The sequence below is a fragment of the Orcinus orca genome, chromosome 8, assembly GCF_937001465.1.
Source record: "Orcinus orca chromosome 8, mOrcOrc1.1, whole genome shotgun sequence".
NCBI lineage: Eukaryota > Metazoa > Chordata > Mammalia > Artiodactyla > Delphinidae > Orcinus > Orcinus orca.
In genome coordinates this window covers 12,780,001-12,803,420 of record NC_064566.1, presented here as the reverse complement: position 1 = coordinate 12,803,420, position 23,420 = coordinate 12,780,001, and the positions used below count along the sequence as shown (strand labels likewise).

General features: G+C 40.6%; 1 protein-coding gene across 5 annotated transcripts in view; it reads right to left on the bottom strand.

The window, feature by feature from the left end:
• Nucleotides 1-23,420, bottom strand: part of AGBL2 (AGBL carboxypeptidase 2) — a 43,391-nt gene that overhangs the window by 8,516 nt on the left and 11,455 nt on the right. For all 5 annotated transcript variants that reach the window (XR_004479056.2, XM_033412833.2, XM_033412871.2 and 2 more), the window contains 7 exons: nucleotides 15,435-15,542; nucleotides 10,231-10,384; nucleotides 7,623-8,405; nucleotides 5,697-5,853; nucleotides 3,533-3,659; nucleotides 2,891-2,991; nucleotides 1,715-1,845 (listed from right to left, as the gene is read on the bottom strand). Coding sequence is in view for 4 of the 5 variants with exons in the window: in XM_033412833.2 (XP_033268724.1) it covers nucleotides 1,715-1,845; nucleotides 2,891-2,991; nucleotides 3,533-3,659; nucleotides 5,697-5,853; nucleotides 7,623-8,405; nucleotides 10,231-10,384; nucleotides 15,435-15,542 (1,561 nt within the window). In the remaining variant the exon portion in view is untranslated. The remainder of the gene's footprint in view (nucleotides 1-1,714; nucleotides 1,846-2,890; nucleotides 2,992-3,532; nucleotides 3,660-5,696; nucleotides 5,854-7,622; nucleotides 8,406-10,230; nucleotides 10,385-15,434; nucleotides 15,543-23,420) is intronic.

The following is a 23,420-nucleotide window of genomic DNA, read 5'->3' as shown; positions in this document are numbered from 1 at the left end:
CCATGCCCTGACCAGAAACCTTCTGATTGGGGACAGCTGGGGCGGTAAGCTCGAGTAGCAGGTGTTCTGGCATACCTGTGAAATAACCACCCCCTACCTGGGGGCTTCCTAAAATAGCTGTGGAGACTATTAGAGTGGGCCCGAGATCCTACATACTAAATGAATTCAACAAATATTTATTGAGCTCTCCCTGTGTGCCAGGTACTGTTCTAAGTAAATGAGATACAGAGATGAACAAAACAAAGATCTCTGACCTTGTGGAACGTACACCCTAGTAGGGGGAGACAGGCAATAAATAACAGACACAACAAAGACATAAGTTATATAGAATGACAAATGATACAGAAGGTGGTAAAATGCTATGGAAAAAAGCAGAGCATGTAAAGGGGTTGAGGAATGGCAGGAGGGTGAAGGCAGGGGAGCAAGCTGCAATATTAGAGTAATGAGGGTAGAGGCCACACTGAAAAAGCTGGCGCTTAAGCAAAGACTTGAAGGGGGTGAAGGAATTAGCATTGTGAATATCTGGGGGAGAGCAGTTGGAACTGACAGTGCAAGGGCCCTGAGGTAGAGCGGGGAGGCCAGTGTAGCTGTAGCAGTGTGTAAGAGGGTGAGGGTGGAGGTCACAGAGGTAGCAGATGGCTAGATCCTATAGCCTTGTAGGCCACTGTAGGGTCCTTGACTTTGTATCTGAGTGAAGTGGTGAAGCCACTGAGGTGTTTTAAACAGAGGAATGACACGATCTGATTTACTTTAAAAGAATCACTCTCCTGGTTTTCTTTTGGCCGTGCTGGTCCCTTCCTAGTCTTATTCGCTGGCTCCTCATGGTCTCTTTAACCTCTTACAGCTATGGTACCCAGCTCAGACTCAGCCCTCTTTTCTACTCTACCTGCACTTACTCCCTTGGGATATCTGCCACACTTAAGGTTTAAATATCATCTATCCATGACTCTCTCCATCAGACCTCTCTACACTGAACTCCAGACTCATATATCCAACTGCTTATTCCATATCTCCATTTAGACATCTACTAGACACCTCAAACTCAACATGCCCAACACTAGATTCCTGATCTTCATCACCCCCCTAACCTTCTCCACCCACTTCATCTTCCCCAGCTCAGTTAAAGGCAACTCCATCCAACCAATTATAGAGTCATTCTCTCTTTCTCTCATACCCGATATCCAATCCATAAGCAAATCTTAATGTGTGAAACTTCAAAATATATCTAGAATCCAACCAATTCCCACACCCCCAAACACTGCTACACCCCTAAGCACCATCACCCTTCTTCTGTATTATTGCAAGAGCCTCCTAATGAGTGTCCTGCTTAGACCTTTCCTCTTTACAATCTCTTTTCCACATAGCAGCCCCAGTAAAACCTAAGTCAGGTCACGATACTTGGGTACTTAAAACCTTCCAAAGGATTTCCATCTCCCTTGAAGTAAAAGACAAAGGCTTCACAATTGCCTACGACGCCCTACACAAACCGCCTGCCCATCTCCCTAACGCTTTCTAGAGCCTAGAAGAGAGGCTGTCAAAGATCAGGCACTCAATACATAGTTGTTGAAGGAATGAAGTGCATTTAAGGGTGCCATGATTTATTCAATATTTTGCACCTGAGGTTCAAAACCAACAAAACAACAGAGCAGGCAAGACAATTAAAATATATATATATAGAACCCCTACGGTTTTTCTTTGAAATGAAGTTTGTTACCTGGATTCAATGTCAGACAAAGAGATGTCACTCCAGCTTCCTTCTAAATCCATATCTTGTCCAAGTTCTTTGAATTTCTTATGGATCTCCTGTTGTAAGAGCTCTTTAAGCTCTGCTAGACACTGCATGAACTATGGAAGTGAAAAAAAGAACTATTTTTGATTATTCATTTAGTTATTCATCAGATATTTACTAAGTATACGCTGAAAGGCACTTTATTTATTGCTGGGGACATAAAGATGAGTAAGCTGTAACCTCTGCTACTAAGGACATGTTAACAATAAGTTACATGAGCTGTAAGAACAGACAGCAGCATTTTTAGGGCAGAATATCAGTGAACACTGCTTTAGTCACTTTTCCCTGGCTAAAGCCAATAATACACTTCTTGAACAATGCAAAGGTCAGATTTATTTTATTTTTTTGAGTAGGGAAAGTTAGAATGGGGTTGTTCAGAATTTGGCCTATGGCAAATCTGATTTAACAGGCCCTATGTTGAGGTCAGAGTGTCTTTTAAGTATTTTTTAATTGAACAGTTGCATCCAGAGTGGTGCATGTCATGTGTTCCCAGGGCCGACATTTCAGAGGGGGTATGAGAGACGAGTTAGAGACCATGAGTACACGCTCCCTTTTAAGAAGGCGAGTGGTGATGCGAAATAGAAATAATCTCCTGGAGCAACAAGGCTAAAGGAAGCCTTCATTTGTATTTAGGATGGGGGCAGCTTGAGAACATCTGCAGTTGAGGGGAAGAAGAAAAGGAGAAAACTGAGGGCACAGAAAAGAGAGGAGGTTACTGAGGCAAGACCTCAGGGAGGCCACAGGGGAGGTTGGCAAGTGCTTGAAGGACAGGGATAGTTTTGGAGAAGAGAAAGGACACCTGATTTTCTGAAATAGGAGGAAGGGAAGTAAGAATTGGTGCTGCCACGCTAAGCCTAGAAGCGAGGGAGAGGTGTGCTGAAGGGAAGGTGGCACCATTGCCTCTGTTCTTGGGGAAGTATGAGGTCTTATTGTTTGCTGAGACTGCAGGCTGGGGGCTTTCTTATTTTCTTTGATTAGAAAAACTTCAGAAAAATATTAAGAGGAAAATAAAGATTGCCTGTAATCCCACTGGGCTGACTTCGGACCCACGTGAAAACGATCACAGTCACATCACCATATTTCTTGAAACCCCATTTTTACCTTGGTTCTGTCAGGATCACAGAAATCCAGAAGGGTGTCACAGACATGATAACCCAGGGATTTTAGATCCTCAAGGGTAAAGTGAGTGTCTCTTTTATTGCCTGCGGAAAAAATCCATAACACTTCTTATTAAATCTTAATGAGCAAATGCAAATCTCATTTAGGAATATCTCGTTAGAAACACCACCTATGATTCTAGAATATTACGCTTCTGGACAGGGTCTCTCTCCTTCTAGTTTTAGTTTGATTCAGGAGAATCTCTGACAATGAACAAGTTTACAATCATGATGGCTACAGTTACTGAGGCTTTACTCTGTGGTAGGCACTATGTCAAGTGCTTTACATGCACTGCCTCATTAAGTAGTGCCTATAATGCAGGTACTATTATTATTGCCAGTAAACGGAAATTCAAACCCAGACCTGCCTGATTTCCAGGGCCTGAGCAACAACTATGCTATACTGCCCCATCAGGTATTACGTTTCACACTCATATTTTGGGTTCTCAAATTTAACATTAAGGCACAGACAAGAAAATCTTCTAGGTCAATTATTTCCCCAACATTCAAGGAGATTTCATCTCCCCAGTGCTTTGCTTGGCATCCCCTTGCCATGCCGGCTTATGATATACAAAAGAGAGCTTACCCAGGGTGGACCCACCAAAGGTAGACTCCATGGTATAGCTGTTTAGGATCCCCATCCGCCACATCACGACTCGTCCTGTTCCTTCTTTGCACTTTTGGACTTTAAAATTACAACTATGGAAAGAGAACTAAAGAGAAATCCAAGCCCTCTGTTAATTATAAATTGGCAAACGTTAAGATGTCTAAATTCACTAATATGAATTAAAAAAATGGTTCCCTTGGGTTCTATATGTTACTTCCTAACGTATGTTCCATAACATACTAATTCTAAGAGATGTTACTAGATGTAACAGAGGAAAAAAATGAGTTCTGTTGGTCAGGGAGAAGGTTTAACAAGACCAAACAGGTCTCCTCTGTGGGACTTAGAGCATTTAATATGTTGTTGTGAACGCTGACCCTCCAAACGGGAGAGAGTATATTCTGATTTTCATTGCTCATGAACGCTTCCTTTCCTTCGCCACCTTCCCCAGGGACATTTTGCAGGACTAGGGTTCCTTGAGGGCCTGTTTGGGAATGCTGGCTTACTTTAGCATGCAAGGCAGTAGCCAGCCTTTCTAAGGTTTATTTTCTACCCCTCCCCAACTTGAACCCTTGGGTCTAGCTGCATTTGCCCTCTTTCTATGAGCTGTGTGTGCCCCGCCCCTACAGCCTCTGCCTAGAGCTCTTCTGCTGCTCTTCACTAACGTTTCTGGCTTGGAGTTCAATATCCTCCACTGTCTTTCATGACCGCCCCAATTCTCTTTCCTCACTTGGAGTCTGTAAACATATACTTTGCAACTATCCCAACCTATCCTGTCCTGCTGAAAATGCTTTAGAGTTGGAAGGCGTCTCACTACCAGTGATTTCTGAATTGTGCTCTCTGAAATCCAGAGGTTCTACCGAGGAGCCCCAGGGCGCTCCTGCTGCAAGAACTGAGGACACAGGACGGCAGGGTACTGAGACCTCCCTCCGCCCACTTCAACTAGCGCAGCGCTGCTTTTCATTGTTTTAAACGCTAGGTTCCGGATGGGATGTCATGTGAAGAAAAGAGATCCCTGGAAAAAACAGGAAGATTGAAAAAAGAAAAGGAAAAAGAAAGGAAAGAAGGGAGGGAGGGATAAAGGGCAGAAGGAAAAAAGGCTTCCTTTTTCTTTCTTCTTTGTTTTTACAGATAAGAGTAGCAGAGACAAAATATTTGTCCTATATCTTTATGTGAGAAAATTTACACTGTCATTTAAATACTTTTCTGAATCCAGCCTAATTTCTTCTTTCCAATGACAGTTACATTTTGTGAATTTATTTATGATGTTGAAAACCAGCTTCTAAATCAATGCAGATACAACTGTCACAGAGCTGTTACTCAGCCAACTATTAAAGGCTTTTAAGTTGTTTTTATTAGCCCTTTAATATCTTGCAGTTATTTGTGATCTTGTATTACATAAACGTTTCTGTGGAGACTCATATAATATTAGCATTTTGCTATTAGCAATATTAGCATTTGTCCTTCAGTCCCTTCTTCCACTGCCAAACACAGGATGAAAGATGATAGAGAATTCTACCACTAACAGTTTGAACCTGTGCCTAGAGCAATTAAAAAAATCATCTTTATTGAGATACAATTCACATACCATAAAATTCACACATTTAAAGCACACAATTCAGTGATTTAAAGACATTCACAGAGTTGTGCGACCATTACCACAACCTAAGTTTAGAACATTTTCATCACCCCGAAAAGAAACCCAGTACCCCTCATTAGCAGTCACTCCCCATGCCATCCTCCCCGCATCAGCCCTAGGCAATCATTAACCCACTTTCTGTCTCTATAGATTTGCCTCTTCTGACCATTTCATAGAAGGGAATCATATGCGTGGCTTTTTGTGTCTAGCTTCTTTCGCTTAGTGTAATGTTTTCAAGGTTCATCCGTGTCCTAGCACACCAGTACTTAATTCTTCTTGCTGCCAAGTAACATTCCATCGTGTGGATACGCTACATTTTACTTATCTTTTCATCGGACACAGAGTAATTCTTAAAGCCACACGTTTCTAAATTCTTGAAGTCCAGGTAGCTGGGATTTACCCAAGATAATTGAGAGAGAAAAGTGGCAAATCAAACACTGCATATAGGAAGCAATGAGTTATCCTTCCCCCTTAGTCAATGGACAGAAAATTACCTTACATGCTTACCTTATCCGGAGCATTTTTGCTTAACATTAAAGGAAAGACTCGCTCGTGAAGCCAGAACTTGTGATCATTGTTATTACAGCCGTACAGGAAGATATTACTCTTACGGCTGTGGCCGTGGATATCACAATACAAGAGAACCTCCCTTTCTTCAAGAAGTCTGTTGGGGGTGGGGGAGGCAAACAAAGAACTCAATGGATATACAGGGCATGAGCATGATCAAGGATCCTTTGGAGTCTCTTCCTTAAGGATGTCTGTTGATACTTTCCCTCCTAAGAAAATTTCAGCCCCTAATGACCTTCAAAGGACCCTAGGCCCAACCTCAGCCCCTGCTGGAAACATGTCACCAGCACTCCTTGCCTCTGCCAGCCAGAGGAACTTGATGGAAAAGGGGATGTGGAAAGGGGAGATGGGTAGGCCTTGCATAAGCTGACAAGAAAGAGGAGAAAATCTACTAAAGGAAAGCCCACTCTGGTGCAGAACTGTGGAAAGAGAGAGAGAGGTACAGAGGGGAAAGAACCAAAGAAAGCCTTGGTTTCTGACATTCCGGGGCTAGTTCCTTTAAGACTCAGCTCTTCTTTGTTTCCTGATTACCAGGACACCTCCAAACACCTTCTCCATGATGACGGTGGTGGTAACAATAATGCCCCACATTTACAATGTGCAGGGTACTGTGCTAAACAGATTACATGGATTATCTCATTGAATCCTCACAGTAACCACCCAGCACAGGTATTATTATCCCCATTCTACAGATAAGAAAGCTGAAGCACAGAGAGGTTAAATCACTTCCATGGTCACAGAACCAGCCAGTAGTAAAACCAGGTCTCAAACCCAGGCCTGCCTGACTCCAATATATGCTCTTAGCCATTTTGCCTACCAACCCAACACAACTCTCAGCCATTCACACAGATATGGTGACAAGGTGCGTGCGTTCACATATTCATATCTGCTGCAGTTGCATGCCCAGCAAAATGGAAGCTCCTTTAAGGCGGGTGCTATTCTATCATAGGCTTCAACTGCTTTTATATACGCTTGGAAAATTCAGATTGATTTATTATTCTTTTTTTTAAAAAAAATAAATTTATTTATTTATTTTTGGCTGCATTGGGTCTTTGTTGCTGCACGCGGGCTTTTCTAGGTGTGGCGAGTGGGGGCTGCTCTTTGTTGCGGTGATCAGGCTTCTCACTGCAGTGGCTTCTCTTGTTGTGGAGCATGGGCTCTAGGCGCATGGGCTTCAGTAGTTGTGGCTCACGGGCTCTAGAGCGCAGGCTCAGTAGTTGTACCCCACGGCATGTGGGATCTTCCCGGACCAGGGCTCGAACCCATGTCCCCTGCATTGGCAGGCGGACTCCCAACCACTGAGCCACCAGGGAAGTCCCATTATTATTCATTCTTCATAAGAGGCAATATAAGATGGTAATAAGGCATTCAGACTCTGCAACCAGAGAACTAGCTCTATGACTTTGGGCAAGTTTCTTAAACTTTCTGGGCCTTAATTTCCTCATTATATACAAGATGGGGATATTGATTGTGCCTACCTCACAGGGTGAATGTGAAGATTAAATGGGTCATGTGTAATACTGCCTGTCGTACATAAGCACTCACTAATTGTTAGGTACTACTATTATTATTACTGTTACACACGTCTCATCATGAAGACCTATGAACTCCTTGACTTTGACCTTTTCCATTCAATCATTTCACTTATAAGTGAAATGCTTCTAGCTGAAATCTCGCATGTTCAGTTTCAACCCAAAGATAAGACATGATTTAAAGTTTGAAAATGAACAAACCCAAGTGGCTGCAAAGAGAACGTTGAAGACTGTCCACAAAGCTATACCCGATTCCTATGCCATGAGAAGAGATCTCATGCCATCAGATAGTGCTGACAGCGTTCAGAGTAAGACCAATAGATAAAGGCCTCACCTCTTGATCATGTTCCTGGTGTGCCAGATACAAGGAAAAGACTCCTCCAGAATAGTTTTATAATGCCTGTTCAAGTCCCTTCCAGCCAATGAACAACGATAATTCCCCACGATCACTCCGTCTGGATTTAACATGGGAACCACTTTGAAGATAAAGATATCTCTGAGGAGCTGGGCATCTGGGGAATTGCTAAGGATGAAGTCCAAAAAGCCTTTCATAATCCAAGAGCCATTACTTTCCCCAGGGTGCACTCTGGCAGTCAAGACCACAGCTTTCTTTGCAGCTGCCTCTTGAGGGGTCCGGGCTGGGTTGGTGATGGTGAGCAGGTAGATGATGTTTCCTGCAAGGCTCCTGCATAAAGTTCGGAGTTTGCAGAACTGAGATTGGACGGGGCTGTTTGCCACTGACAGGAGGAAGCACTGCAAGTCAGAGTACGTATATGGGTAGAAGTGTGCAAAGAAGCAAGTGTCCTGGTCATGTGGAAACTGAATGGTCCATGTGAGACAGTAAAAGCGCTGCTGCCCATCATCCGTGTTGCTCCTATAGTACCTGATTTCATTTCCTTCTCTCCTCCAGCCAATGCTGTGGGTGCTGGCATCCAATTGGGAATACATGAGTGGCTTCATCCCTATAGTATAAAGGCTCTTGGGTTTCAGGAGGTTGACGATGGTGAAGCGATAGGTGACATCTTTTCTGGTGTTCTGAACTCGAAAATAAAACCACTGAGTGTGCTTATTCGTGTAGAGGTCAGTTCGCAAGGTGAGTTCATACTCATAGGTGTTTCTGTAATAGAGAACACAGAAGAATATCTCTATAACTCCACACGCCCCTCAAAAAACAAACATTGTTTCCCTCTGGTAAAAACAGATCTTATTACAACAGAAAAGCCTGCTACATCACACATTTATTTTCTTATTTCCCTAGTTTTCCAACTCACATATTAGGCTAGAAGGAACTTGGGAAAAGAAAGTTTATTCGGAGTGGGACAGGAAGAATCTCAAAACTTACACTGCTGCACAGCATTTCTGGGAGCACTGTGAGCTTCTTGGTATCTTTTGAGAGTATCCAATAGCAGTTTCTAACCACTTCAACACATTTCTCTTTAATACACTGAACAGTAGTGAAGCCAGAGCCCCATGTTGGCTGTTAGCTACATCCTGGACATCATCACTGTAGAGGAGACCTGTAAGCCCTCTGTGCTATTTTTATATCTGATTCTCACTTATTTGAAGATGAGGGGGCATCTCTGGAATGCTTTCACCTTGTTGAACTTGCAGAAGACAAAATACAAATGCCAAAAAGCATGGAAAGATATTCACCCACATGCATAATTAATGAAGTACAAATCAAAATAGGATGCCCTTTCCCCCTCCATCTCATCAACATTCCAGTGCTGCGAACCAGGCACTCTCACACACAGTTGATGGGGACTGAAATCACATTGGGAGGGCAAATGGGCAAAAACTAGCGGTACTGAAGTGATCAAACCCTGAACCAACAATTTTATTTCTAGAGTTTATCTCATAAAACCACAAATACTTAAAAATATAAATGCAGAGAATTCCCTGGTGGTCCAGTGGTTAGGACTCTGCGCTTCCACTGCAGGGAGCATGGATTCGATCCCTGGTCGGGGAGCTAAGATCCCGCAAGCTGCACAGTGCGACCAAAAAAAAAAAAAAATGCATAAGGGTATTAATTCATTAAGCAAAATATTGTAAACATCTTAATTTCCCATCAGTTGGGGACAAGGTAAATAAGGTATGGAGTATCCATACAATAGGACAATATGAATATCTGTGATATGGCCATAGAAAAATATTTAAATTTTATTAAGTGGAAAAAAGCAACAGGTAAAACAGTATGTATACCACTTTCCTATTTTTAAAAATATATAATTTGTGTATATTACATATTATAGAGAGAGAGAGAGAGAGAGAAAATTAATGCATATACACAAAACTATAAACAGTTGCTGCATCCAGGAGGTATGATTATAGAACTGCAACTTTTATGGTATTTTTATTGAGACTGTAAAAAATTAATAACCAGAAACCCAATTAAATAGAGTTGGGAGACCAGAAGAGGGAGCTCTCATGCCCTGCAATGATAGCAGAGCCCAACAGGAAGAAAAAAAGACTCCTTTTCCTTCCTGGCAAGGACTCAGCCAATGAAAAGCCACGGACCCTTTGTTTACTGGAGCCCTCCCAACTTCCTTCTCCTCTCAGTGAAAGTGTTCTCCCTCTCTTGTAGTGTGGGACTTGCATGTGGCATCCCCCGTGGTTGCAGACCCTGAATTGCAGTTCTCTGCCAATCCTGAATAAACGCATCTTTGCTGGAGAAATATCTGACAGTCTGTTTATTTCAGGTCAACAATGCAAATTTCAAACGCGCACTAATTTCTTTTAGAAGTAGAAAAAATAATTTAGATAAATTTTCATTCTGAAAAGTATGAGTCACAATGATTCCATTCTTCTTCATCGTCCTCACAATTACCTCTTATCACTTTTCTCTTTCACAAAAACACTCCTGATCGCTAACATGATTCCTGAAGACACTTCTCAGTCACTTCAGTCATCATCCCTTTGGGAAATTCCTCTTTGTTACTCACACTCTAGTAGCTTTCTGCAGGTTCCCACTCTCAAACCTTGATTCAAACAGTAGAGTATCATCTTCTGGTCCTTGCAACGTGACTGCCAGTTCCTTGATAATGCCTGGTTTGCCTCCCACTCTGGAACTGGTGAAATAGGAATCTTCGGTGGGCACTGCAGATGAGACAGACATACTCAGTCCAAGTTTCACTCAGAATCCATCTATCCAGCAAATATTAATTGAACCCCTTTGTGTTCAGCACTATTCTAGCTTAAGAACAATGAGTATTTAAATTTTCAATTGTCCTTGCTGAGACTTTTAAGTTTTAAAAATGTATATATTTGAAGACCTTTAAGTAGTTTAGAGGACTTCCTTTTGCTACCTGGTTACCCTTGGCAACTCAAATACTGCTTATACCCATTTAAACTCTAATTTAAAAGGATGCTGGCAAAAAATTACATTCTAAGTGGAGCACCGGAAAACATTTGCAGTTTTATTCTACAAGAACAAACAAAAAGCCAAATAGCACCTATTTATTAATTTAAAAAGAAGATAAAGGGGGAAAAAAAAAGAGAGAAAATAAAGTACACTCCATGTCATTGTTTGGTATATCATTCCAGATTTAAATATAACAAAAATAGAAGCGTGAGAAGAACTGGCACGACTGCAATTTGTCTAAAAGGGGAAACAAAATATCATAGTAATTAGTGAAAAGAAAAGGTTATGATTGAAACTTTTTCTTTAACACTGAGCTAAAACAAAAAACATTACACAATTTATATTATTTTATTTAGGAAAATTTAGATTATAATCACAACCTCTTTCTAATCCTTGGAATAACAAAGAATCAATTGTTAATTTTTTTTTTTTTTTTGGTGGGCTTACAATTTTTCAGACAAATTCAGTGAGAATGCCATGTGACACCTTTGATTTTTTGCAGTTACTTTTGCAAAACTCTTTTAGGACCCACGGTTCTCCCAAGGACTCTCTTTGTACCACACTGTTCTTATCAGTTGTGTTCAGAAGAATCTATTTTGTCATCTTTTGTTGATGTTCTCTTTAACTGTTAACTGAAAAAAATTTCTAGATTCTCAGTTGTCAATGGCTTTGAAGTGGTGCAAGCAATTCTTTAACATTCATCAACTTCATACAATCCTGCATCTCTTGTAAGGATTATTTCACTATTAAAAACATTTATTTATTTATTTGGTTGCACTGGGTCTTAGTTGTGGCAGGCGGATTCCTTAGTTGCAGCTTGTGGGCTCCTTAGTTGTGGCTCACTGGCTCCATAGTTGAGGCACGCAGGCTCCTTAGTTGTGACATGCGAACTCTCAGTTGCGGCATGCACGTGGGATCTAGTTCCCTGACCAGGGATCGAACTCAGCCCCCCAGCATTGGGAGCATGGAGTCTTAACTACTATGCCACTGGGGAAGTCCCAGGATAATTTCAGTTTGCAATTAATTTTTTACTGTACTTGCATTATGTTGTCAGATGTTAACAATATCCACCATCAACAAGTGACTGATACCAGCAAAGATGCTGACCATCGGGCAGGATAGATACGAGAATTAAACAAATAGAAACATGTATGGGGTCTGATTTTATAAGTAGTCAGTTCATTAGTAAGTATATTCACATTATGGTGACTTTTGCTTCTATACGCAACCTTGCCACTGGAGATTTAGAGAATAAATATTTGGATTATAAATGAAAGCAAAGGAGAAAGCGAGCATAAAAAGGAGTGAAAGCACAGAGGAAGTAAAAACAGAAGCAGCAGCAGGAGTACAAGTAAATCCATTTAAGAGTTGGGGACCCATGTTATTCGATCTCTGCATGGAACCACAATCAAAGTACAGATCGGCAACCAGATGTCATTAATATAGGAATTTCAATATTTTCTTTAGTCTTTAAGGTAACTTAAAAACGATCCAGGGGCTTCCCTGATGGTGCAGTGGTTGGGAATCCACCTGCCAATGCAGGGGATACGGGTTCGAGCCCTGGTCCGGGAGGATCCCGCATGCCGTGGAGCAACTAAGCCCATGCGCCACATCTACTGAGCCCGCGAGCCACAGCGACTGAAGCCTGCATGTCTAGGGCAGGGCCTCTCCGCAACGGGAGAGGCCACCGCAATGAGAAGCCTGCGCACCGCAACAAAGAGTAGCCTCTGCTTGCCGCAACTAGAGAAAGCCCACGCACAGCAACGAAGACCCAACACAGCCAAAAGTAAATAAAATAAAATAAATTTAAAAAAACAAAACAAAACAAAAAAAATGATCCAACTCATAGCCCACAGTAACATTTTTCAATAACAAAACATCTTTCTTATTTTCCCCTCAATATCCTTACAGCAAGTGGTTGCTCTAGGTCTCCTAAGCTAACAAACTCCCAGATTCTCCCCAGAGCCCCATCTTCTCAGTTTTCTGTTTCTTCATTCCTCCAACAGTGTGGGCTCAACTCTCCTTGATGAATCCAAAGGACAAGAAGATCAAGACAGCTGCCACAAATGTGTAGTAACAGGACAATAGGGACAATTCTCAAAAGCTGCCATATCAGGAGAATGATCTCTCAATCCCAGGGTTTCCTCCTTTGTAGAAATATGTCTGGATAGAAGAGATGAAGCGGTGGCGATTCATGGTCATCTGATTTATTGAAAATGACTACAGCAAAGTCAACGAGAGGTGAAACAGGCTTATAATATCCAAGAATTTCTTGAGGTTGCAGGAGCAATATATCCCATACTATTTATAACCCAAGTCTACTGACTTATGATCTGAGTTTAAAGTCTCCCAAGCTCCTCCTCAGACATTCCATAAAGTGGAGCTAGGTAGACTATGAGTTGCTTCACCTTTTCTACCTCACCAGCTTTTGCCAAAATAGTAACAAGAGCTCAAAATCAAGGCAACTGGGAGCGGAGCATGTGTAACCACATCTCAGATGGGTCCTCTCTGCTAAAACTGGCTCATTTTATTTTTCTAGCTGTAGGAATGTAAACACATTGCAGTCCCTCCTTCCTATTACAGTTTTTTTCTATAAAAACCTCCCCTGATTTCACTGACTTAACACATCCCATTTCTACTAATTATACTTGGTACATGTTCCTCCTCCAATAAAATAGATTTCTTTTCTGATCATTACTATCTATTAGCTTACTTCTCTTTAACATGATATATCTTTTCTGCCTTAAAGGTTACTATTACCATCTGTTTCACATCCTCCCCAGCACTTGTTATTGTCTGTATTGCTGTTATAGCTGTTTTAGTGGGTTTGAAGTTGATTCATCCTTTCCATAAATACCCTTTACTAAACGGAGGAAATTCTCTCCTATTTCTAGTTTTCAGAATGTTCTTATCATGAAAGGCCTGATTTTGTCAAATGCTTTTTCTGCATTGATTGAGATGACTGTGTTTTTTTTCCCTTTGTTGTATTAATGTGCTGTGTCACATCAATCTTCTTATGTTGAACCACCCTTGGATTCCTGGAACAAATCTCCCTTGGTCATGGTATATAATCATTTCCATATGCTGTTTAATTTGGTTTGCTGGTATTTGTTTGAGGATTTTTGCATTTATGTTCATGAGGAACACCAATCTATAGTTTTCTTGTGATGTCTTTGTCTGGCTTTGAATACTGGCTTCATAAGAAGAGCTGGGAAGTGTTTCCTCCTCCTCCTCTGTTTTCAAAGTTTTGAAGCATTAGTGCTATTTCATCTTTAAATGTTTGGTACAATTCAAACAAATCCTGTTAAGCCATCTGGCCCAGGGATTTCTTTGCAGGAAGATTTTAAATTACTAATTCAATTTCTTTGTCATAATCTGAATTTCTTCCTGAATCAGTTTTGATATGTTTTTCTAGCAATTTCTCCTGTTCATCTATGTTGTTTAATTTGCTGACATAAAGTCATTAATAGCATTACCTTGTAATTGTTTTGATTTCTGTAGAGTTGATGCTTGTGTCCCCTTGCATTCCTGATTTCTATAATTTGTGTCTCCTCTCCTTTTTTCTTGGTTGATCTGGCTAAAGTTCTGTCAATTTTGTTAATGTTTCCAAAGGACCAACTTTTGGTTTGATTTTCTGTATTACTTTTCTATTTCACTGATTTCTGTTTTTGTTTTATTTTGTTTTGTTTTTGCGGTACACGGGCCTTTCACTGCTGTGGCCTCTCCCGTTGCGGAGCACGGGCTCCAGACGCGCAGGCTCAGCGGCCCTGAGCCCAGCCACTCCGCGGCATGTGGGATCCTCCCGGACCGGGGCACGAACCCGTGTCCCCTGCATCGGCAGGCGGACTCTCAACCACTGCACCACCAGGGAAGCCCTGATTTCTGTTTTTATCTTTATTATTTTCTTCCTTCTGCTCACTTTGGATGTAGTTTGCTCTTATTTTTCTAATTTATTAAGATGGAAGCTTATGTAATTGATTTGAGATCTTTCTTCCTTTTAAATACAGGCATTTAAAGCCATAAATTTACCTTGCAGTGCTTTGGCTGCATCTCATAAATTTTGATATGTTGTTTTATTTTCACTCAGTTGAACATATTTTTGAACTCTTATGATTTCTTTAACCCATGGGTTACTTAGAAATGTGTTGTTCAATTTGCAAATATTTGTAGATTTCCCAGATTTCATTCTGTTGTTGATTTCTAATTTAATTTTGCTGTGATCAGACAATATATTTTGTACGACTTCAATCCTTTTAAATGTATTAAGACTCGCTTTACAACCTAGTATATGGTATATCCTGGGGAATTTACCATGTGCCCTTGAAAAGAATGTGTATTTTGTTGTTGGGTACAGTGTCCTGAACATTTTTATAAAAGACAGAAATTCTACCGCTAGGATGCCTGCAAATTAATGCAGGAAACCACAGAGTAAATGACAGTCATATGCACATACTACAAAATACTCACTATGGTTCAGGAGGTGGAGAAAAGAAGAGCAAATTACCCAAAGATCCAACATTTGATTTTCAGGAAGGGGAATAACAAGGAAGAAGCTATAAAAAGGACTCAGAACTATTAAGAAAACATAATAACATTTTAAAAAAACGATTGAAAATTTAAAACTGATTGGTCATGAATTTCAGGGCTCCCACTCAGGTTGGTCTGGAAAAGACAGTTTCTTCATCACTAAAATATGACTTTTTGAAAATCACTTTTATTATAGAAAATATATTTATTGTAATTTGGTCATGATTAATCACTCACTGTTCAGTGTGATGACAATACCTGAATCTAACTGATAGACAACTGTGCCTTTTTCTTCTCCTACAATTTTTGGTGCCTTTTCATTTCCTGTAGGTTGATAGAAATATTCTGGTTGAGGTGGAACCCATTCTGAAAGAAGACATTAAAAAGTACAAAATAAGAAATAATACAAAAAAAAAAAAGAAATAATACAAAAGGCACTTTATGAGACTGACATGAAATCATAATAATGATTATTCAAATGGCTAGTAGGGTGGAATCAAACCAAATTCCCACCCTAAGTTTACAGTGTGTTTGTTAATTAATTATGTCTTGCTTCTTTCTATAAAGACTATGGAGAAATTTTTAACAAAAAGCATATACAACAGAAGTATCAACTTTATTTTTTTAGATTTTTTTGATGTGGACCATTTTAAAAGTCTTTATTGAATTTGTTACAATATTGCTTCTGTTTTATGTTTTTTTTTGCCACTAGGCATGTGGGATATTAGCTCTCCGACCAGGGATCGAATCCACACCCCCAGCATTGGAAGGTGAAGTCTTAACCACTGGACCGCCAGGGAAGCCCCAGAAGTATAAACTTTAAATAGAAGACCTAAAAATAAGGCAGAAAGGTCAATATAGTCATTTCATCAACTCTTCAAAATTTGTCCCTGAGCTCCCGGTCAGGAAAATATGCTCAGCTACATATTTTTTATTAATATAGAGGAATAAGTATATCAGTTTCTTCAGAAGAAAGAAGGTTTTTTCATTAACACTCAATTCTGAAAGATTTCTCATATGACACTTGGGTGACTTCTCAATATCATTTTAAGTACAGTAGCCAGTGATGAAAGCCAAGGGCATATATAAAGACACAACTTAAATTCAACAGTACATCAAAAGAATCACACACCATGATCAGTGGGATTTACTCCAGGGATGCAAGGATGGTTCAACATTTGCAAATCAGTCAATGTGATATATCACATTAACAAAAGGAAGGATAAAAATCATATGATTATTTCCATACATGAAGAAAAAGCATCTGACAAAATTCAACATCCATTTATGACAAAAACTCTCAACAAAATGGGTATAGAGGGACTACCTCAACATAATAAAAGCCACATATGTCAAGCCCACAGCTAACACCATACTCAACGGTGAAAAGCTGAAAGCTTTTCCTCTAAGATCAGGAACACGACAAGGATGCCTACTCCCACCACTTTATTCAACATAGTACTGGAAGTCCTAGCCAGAGCAATTAGGCAAGAAAAAGAAATAAAAGGTATTCAAATTGGAAAGGAAGAACTAAAACTGCCACTGACACATATTATATACAGAAAACCCTAAAGACTCTATCAAAAAACTGTTGGACCTAATAACAAATTCAGTAAAGTTGCAAAATACAAAATCAATACACAAAAATCGGTGCATTTCTATACACTAATAATGAACTCTCAGAGAGAAATTAAGAAAACATTCCCATTTACCATTGCATCAAAAAGAGTAAAATACCTAGGAATAAATTTAAACAAGAACTATAAGACATTAATGAATGATATTGAAGAAGACACAAATAAATGGAAAGATACTCTGTGCTCAAGGTTGGAAGAACCAATATTATTAAAATGTCCATACTACCTAAAGCAATTTACAGATTCAATGCAGTCTCTATCAAAATTCCAGTGGCATTTTTCACAAAAGTAAAGCAAACAATCCCAAATTTTATATGGAACCATTAAAGATCCCCAATAGCCAAAGCAACCTTGACAAAGAAGAACAAAGTTAGAGTCACCATGCTCCCTGATTTCAAACTCTATTACAAAGCTATAGTTATTAAAGCAATATGATATCTGCATAAAAAGATACATAGATCAAGGGAACAGAACAGAGAGCCCAGGGAATTCCCTGGTGGTCCAGTGGTTAGGATTCTGTGCTTCCACTGCAGGGGGAACTGGTTTGATCCCTGGTCAGGGAACTAAGATCCCGCATGCCATGTGGCGCGGCAAAAAAAAAATAAAATAAAATAAAGAATAGAGAAACCAGAAATAAACCCATGCATCTGTGGTCAATTAATTTATGACAAAGAAGGCAAGAACATACAATGGGGAAAGGACAGTCTCGCCAATAAATGGTGTTGGGAAAACTGGACAGCCATATGCAAAAGAATAAAACTGGGCCACTATCTTATACCACACACAAAAATTAATTCAAAATGAATTAATGACTTGAATGTAAGACCTGAAACCATAATACTTCTAGAAGAAAACACAGGCAGTAAGCTCCTTGACACAGGTCTTGGTGATGAGTTTTTGAATCTGACTACAAAAGCAAAAGCAACAAAAGTGTAAAAAAGTGGAACTAAATCAAACTAAAAAGCTTCTGCACAGCAAAATAAACCATCAGCAAAATGAAAAGGCAACCCTTTATTCTTTTAATTTGGCCATACCACATGGCATGCAGGATCCTAGTTCCCCAACTAGGCATCGAACCCAGGCCCTGGCAGTGAAAGTGCAGAGTCCTAACCACTGCACCACCAGGAAATTCCCAAAAGGCAACTTTCTGAATGGGAGAAAATATTTGCAAATCATATATCTGATAAGTGGCTAACATCCAAAATATATAAAGAACTCATACAACTTAACAGCAAAAAAACAATCCAATTGAAAAATGGGGGCTTCCCTGGTGGCGCAGTGGTTAAGAATCTGCCTGCCAATGCAGGGGACACAGGTATGAGCCCTGGTCCAGGAAGATCCCACATGCTGTGGAGCAACTAAGCCTGTGTGTCACAACTACTGAGCCTGCACTCCAGAGCCTATAAGCCACAACTACTGAGCCCGCGTGCCTAGAGCCTGTGCTCCGCAACAAGAGAGGTCACTGCAATGAGAAGCCCGCACACCACAACAAAGAATAGCCCCCTGCTCACCGCAACTAGAGAAAGCCCACACACAGCAATGAAGCCCCAATGCAGCGAAACAAACAAACAAAAAACCCAAAAAACCCCACTTCTACAGGGTAGGAACAGATGACCTTAAGACTTCTCAGCTATTGTGCCAACTCAAAATGTGCCCCCCAACAATTTCCAAACACCCTAAGGGCAGTTCTGTCCCCAGTTAAGACACTGAGCCAATCTTTGTATCTTCAGCTTCATCTCTTTTCTTTCATGTTGAAGGCTTCATGGTTACCCAAACATGTCTTGTTCTTTTTCTGTTTCCTCTAACTGGAATACTTTGCTTTGATCCTTTCAATTGGATCACTTCTAACTCATCCTTCAGATTTCAGCTTCTGTGTCAACTTCTCTTGGAAACCCTCACTGAACTTCCAGGTTGGGGTTAAGTGTTCCCAGAGGGACCAAGTGCTATGCAATTGCCTGGTTCTATCTTTAACTTCCTCACTAGTCTGTGAGCTCTGAGTGTCTCCATTTGCTCATCACTATATCTCTAACACCAAGCACTATACTTAGCATATGGTAGATGCTTAATGAATATACAATGAATGAATATTATAAGAGGAAAGTGAGAAAATAAGAAACACCCAGTTGTTTATCAGCAGTCTTAAGCAGAGACATGAGTGTTCCAGCAATCATAAAAGTCTCCACTTCTGAAAATCCTTCATAAAATGAAGGCTAAAGATTGTACTTGCATCAAAAACTCAAAGATCAACTCAATCAATCAACTCAATCAACTCAATCAACTCAAACTATGATTAAAAAATAGTAGGGCTGGGCTTCCCTGGTGGCGCAGTGGTTGGGAGTCCGCCTGCCGATGCAGGGGACACGGGTTCGTGCCCCGGTCCGGGAAGATCCCACATGCCGTGGAGTGGCTGGGCCCATGAGCCATGGCCGCTGAGCCTGCGCGTCCGGAGCCTGTGCTCCACAACGGGAGAGGCCACAACAGTGAGAGGCCTGCGTACCGCAAAAAAAAAAAAAAAAAGTAAACGTTTCTGAGAATCTGAAAAAGATTTTATATATATATATGTATATATATATATACACATATATATATAACTGAATCACTGGGCTATACATTTGAAACATGACCTTATAAGTCAATTAAACTTCAATAAAATTTTTAAAAAATTTTTTCTTCTTAGGACCTGCGCAGAAGGGGAGAGGCAGCACATCGAAAGGAGGGCCTCTGGAGTGTGGAGTTCCAGAGTTTCGAGGGAAAATAAATATTCAGCTCAGAGAGGTCTAGCACTTTCCCCAGTGACTCATGATCAGCAAGTGGCAGATGGAACCAGGTTTCCTGACTTTCACTGTAGTGGGTCACTGTGTCTGAGAGTGATTAGAATAAATTAAGCAAGTGAACAAAGAAAATTACCTACTGGGTCAATGAAAACCAACTTCTTTCCTCAAAGGAGTGGTTTATGTTTTGAAAAGTACCTTAGCGGGGAGACCTTCAAGATGGCAGAGGAGTAAGACGTGGAGATCACCCTCCTCCCCACAAATACATAAGAAATATATCTACATGTGGAACAGCTCCTAGAGAACTCCTACTGAAGGCTGGCAGAAGACCTCAGACTTCCCAAAAGCCTTGTGACTGAGAGGGTCTTGGTGCTCTGGCCGGGTGTCAGGCCTGTGCCCCTGAGGTGGGAGAGCCAACTTCAGGACATTGGTCCACCAGAGACCTCCCAGCTCCATGTAATATGAAACGGCGAAAACTCTCCCAGAGATCTCCATCTCAATGCTAAGATCCAGCTCCACTCAATAACCAGCAAGCTACAGCGCTGGACACCCTATGCCAAACAACTAGCAAGACAGGAACACAACCCCACCCATTACCAAAGAGGCTGCCTAAAATCATAATAAGGTCACAGCCACCTCAAAACACACCACCGGACGCAGTCCTGCCCACTAGAAAGACAAGACCCAGCCTCATCCATCAGAACACAGGCACCAGTCCCCTCCACCAGGAAGCCTACACAACCCACTGAACCAACCTTAGCCACTGGGGACAGACACCAAAAACAACGGGAACTATGAACCTGCAGCCTGCGAAAAGGAGACCCCAAACACAGTAAGTTAAGCAAAATGAGAAGACAGAAAAACACACAGCAGATGAAGAAGCAAGGTAAAAACCCACCAGACCTAACAAATGAAGAGGAAATAGGCAGTCTACCTGAAAAAGAATTCAGAGTAATGACAGTAAAGATGATCCAAAATCTTGGAAATACCATGGAGAAAATACAAGAAACGTTTAACAAGGACCTAGAAGAACTAAAGAGCAAACACACAAGGATGAACAACACAATAAATGAAATTAAAATTCTCTAGAAGGAATCAATAGCAAAATAACTGAGGCAGAAGAACGGATAAGTGACCTGGAAGATAAAATAGTAGAAATAACTACCGTAGAGCAGAATAAAGAAAAAAGAATGAAAAGAATTGAGGACACTCTTAGAGACCTCTGGGACAACATTAAATGCACCAACATTCGAATTATAGGGGTTCCAGAAGAAGAAGAGAAAAAGAAAGGGACTGAGAAAATATTTGAAGAGATTATAGTTGAAAACTTCCCTATATGGGAAAGGAAATAGTCAATCAAGTCCAGGAAGCATAGAGAGTCCCATACAGGATAAATTCAAGGAGAAACACGCCAAGACACATTTTTTTTTTTTTTTTTTGCGGTACGAGGGCCTCTCACTGCTGTGGCCTCTCCCGCTGCAGAGCCCAGGCTCCGGACGCGCAGGCCCAGCGGCCATGGCTCACGGGCCCAGCCGTTCCACGGCACATGGGATCCTCCCAGACCGGGGCACGAACCCGCGTCCCCTGCATCGGCAGGCGGACTCTCAACCACTGCGCCACCAGGGAAGCCCCAAGACACATATTAATCAAACTATCAAAAATTAAATACAAAGAAAAAATATTAAAAGCAGCAAGGGAAAAACAACAAATAACATACAAGGGAATCCCCATAAGGTTAACAGCTGATCTTTCAGCAGAAACTCTGCAAGCCAGAAGGGAGTGGCAGGACATATTTAAACTGATGAAAGGGAAAAACCAACAATCAAGATTACTCTACCCAGCAACGATCTCATTCATATTTGACAGAGAAATTAAAACCGTTACAGTCAAGCAAAAGCTAAGAGAATTCAGCACCACCAAACCAGCTTTACAACAAATGCTAAAGGAACTTCTCTAGGCAGGAAACACAAGACAAGGAAAAGATCTACAATAGCAAACCCAAAACAATTAAGAAAATAGTAATAGGAACATACATATTGATAATTACCTTAAATGTAAATGGATTAAATGCTCCCACCAAAAACACAGACTGGCTGAATGGATACAAAAACAAGACCCGTATATATGCTGTCTACAAGAGACCCACTTCAGACCTAGGGACACATACAGACTGAAAGCGAGGGGATGGAAAAAGATATTCCATGCAAAAGGAAATCAAAAGAAAGCTGGAGTAAGTAGCAATTCTCATATCAGACAAAATAGACTTTAAAATAAAGACTATTCCAAGAGACAAAGAAAGACACTACATAACGATCAAAGGATCAATCCAAGAATAAGATACAACAATTGTAAATATTTATGCACCCAACATAGGAGCACCTCAATACATAAAGCAAATGCTAACAGCATAAAAGGGGAAATCGACAGTAACACAATAATAGTAGGGCACTTTAACACCCCACTTTCACCAATGGACAGATCATCCAAAATGAAAATAAATAAGGAAACACAAGCTTTAAATGATACATTAAACAAGATGGACTTAACTGACATTTATAGGACATTCCATCCAAAAATAACAGAATACACTTTCTTCTCAAGTGGTCACGGAACACTCTCCAAGCTACATCACATCTTGGGTCACAAATCAAGCCTACGTAAATTTAAGAAAACTGAAATCGTGGGCTTCCCTTGTGGCACAGTGGTTGAGAGTCCACCTGCTGATGCAGGGGACACGGGCTCGTGCCCCGCTCTGGGAAGATCCCACGTGCCGTGGAGCGGCTGGGCCCGTGAGCCATGGCCGCTGAGCCTGTGCGTCCGGAGCATGTGCTCCGTGATGGGAGAGGCCACAACAGTGAGAGGCCCGCGTACTGCAAAAAAAAAACAACAAAAAAACTGAAATCGTATCAAGTATCTTTTCCAACCACAATGCTATGAGACTCGATATCAATTACAGGAAAAAAATCTGTAAAACATATAAACACATGGAGGCTAAACAATACACTACTTAATAACCAAGAGATCACTGAAGAAATCAAAGAGGAAATAAAAAAATACCTAGAAACAAATGACAATGAAAACACGACCACCCAATATCTATGGGATGCAGCAAAAGCAGTTCTAAGAGGGAAGTTTATAGCAATACAATCCTACCTCAAGAAACAAGAAACATCTCAAATAAACAACCTAACCTTACACCTAAAGAAATTAGAGAAAGAAGAACAAAAACCCCCCAAAGTTAGCAGAAGGAAAGAAATCATAAAGTTCAGATCAGAAATAAATGAAAAAGAAATGAAGGAAACGATAGCAAAGATCAATAAAACTAAAAGCTGGTTCTTTGAGAACATAAACAAAATTGATAAACCATTAGCCAGACTCATCAAGAAAAAACGGGTGAAGGGTCAAATCAAATCAATAGAATTAGAAATGAAAAAGGAGAAGTAACAACTGACACAACAGAAATACAAAAGATCATGAGAGATTACTACAAGCAACTATATGCCAATAAAATGGACAACCTGGAAGAAATGGACAAATTCTTAGAAAAGCACAACCTTCTGAGACTGAACCAGGAAGAAATAGAAAATATAAACAGACCAATCACAAGCACTGAAATTGAGACTGTGATTAAAAATCTTCCAACAAACAAAAGCCCAGGACCAGATGGCTTCACAGGCAAATTCTATCAAACATTTAGAGAAGAGTTAACACCTATCCTTCCTAAACTCTTCCAAAATATAGCAGAGGGAGGAACACTCCCAAACTCATTCTACGAGGCCACCATCACCCTGATAGCAAAACCAGACAAAGACGTCATGAAGAAAGAAAACTACAGG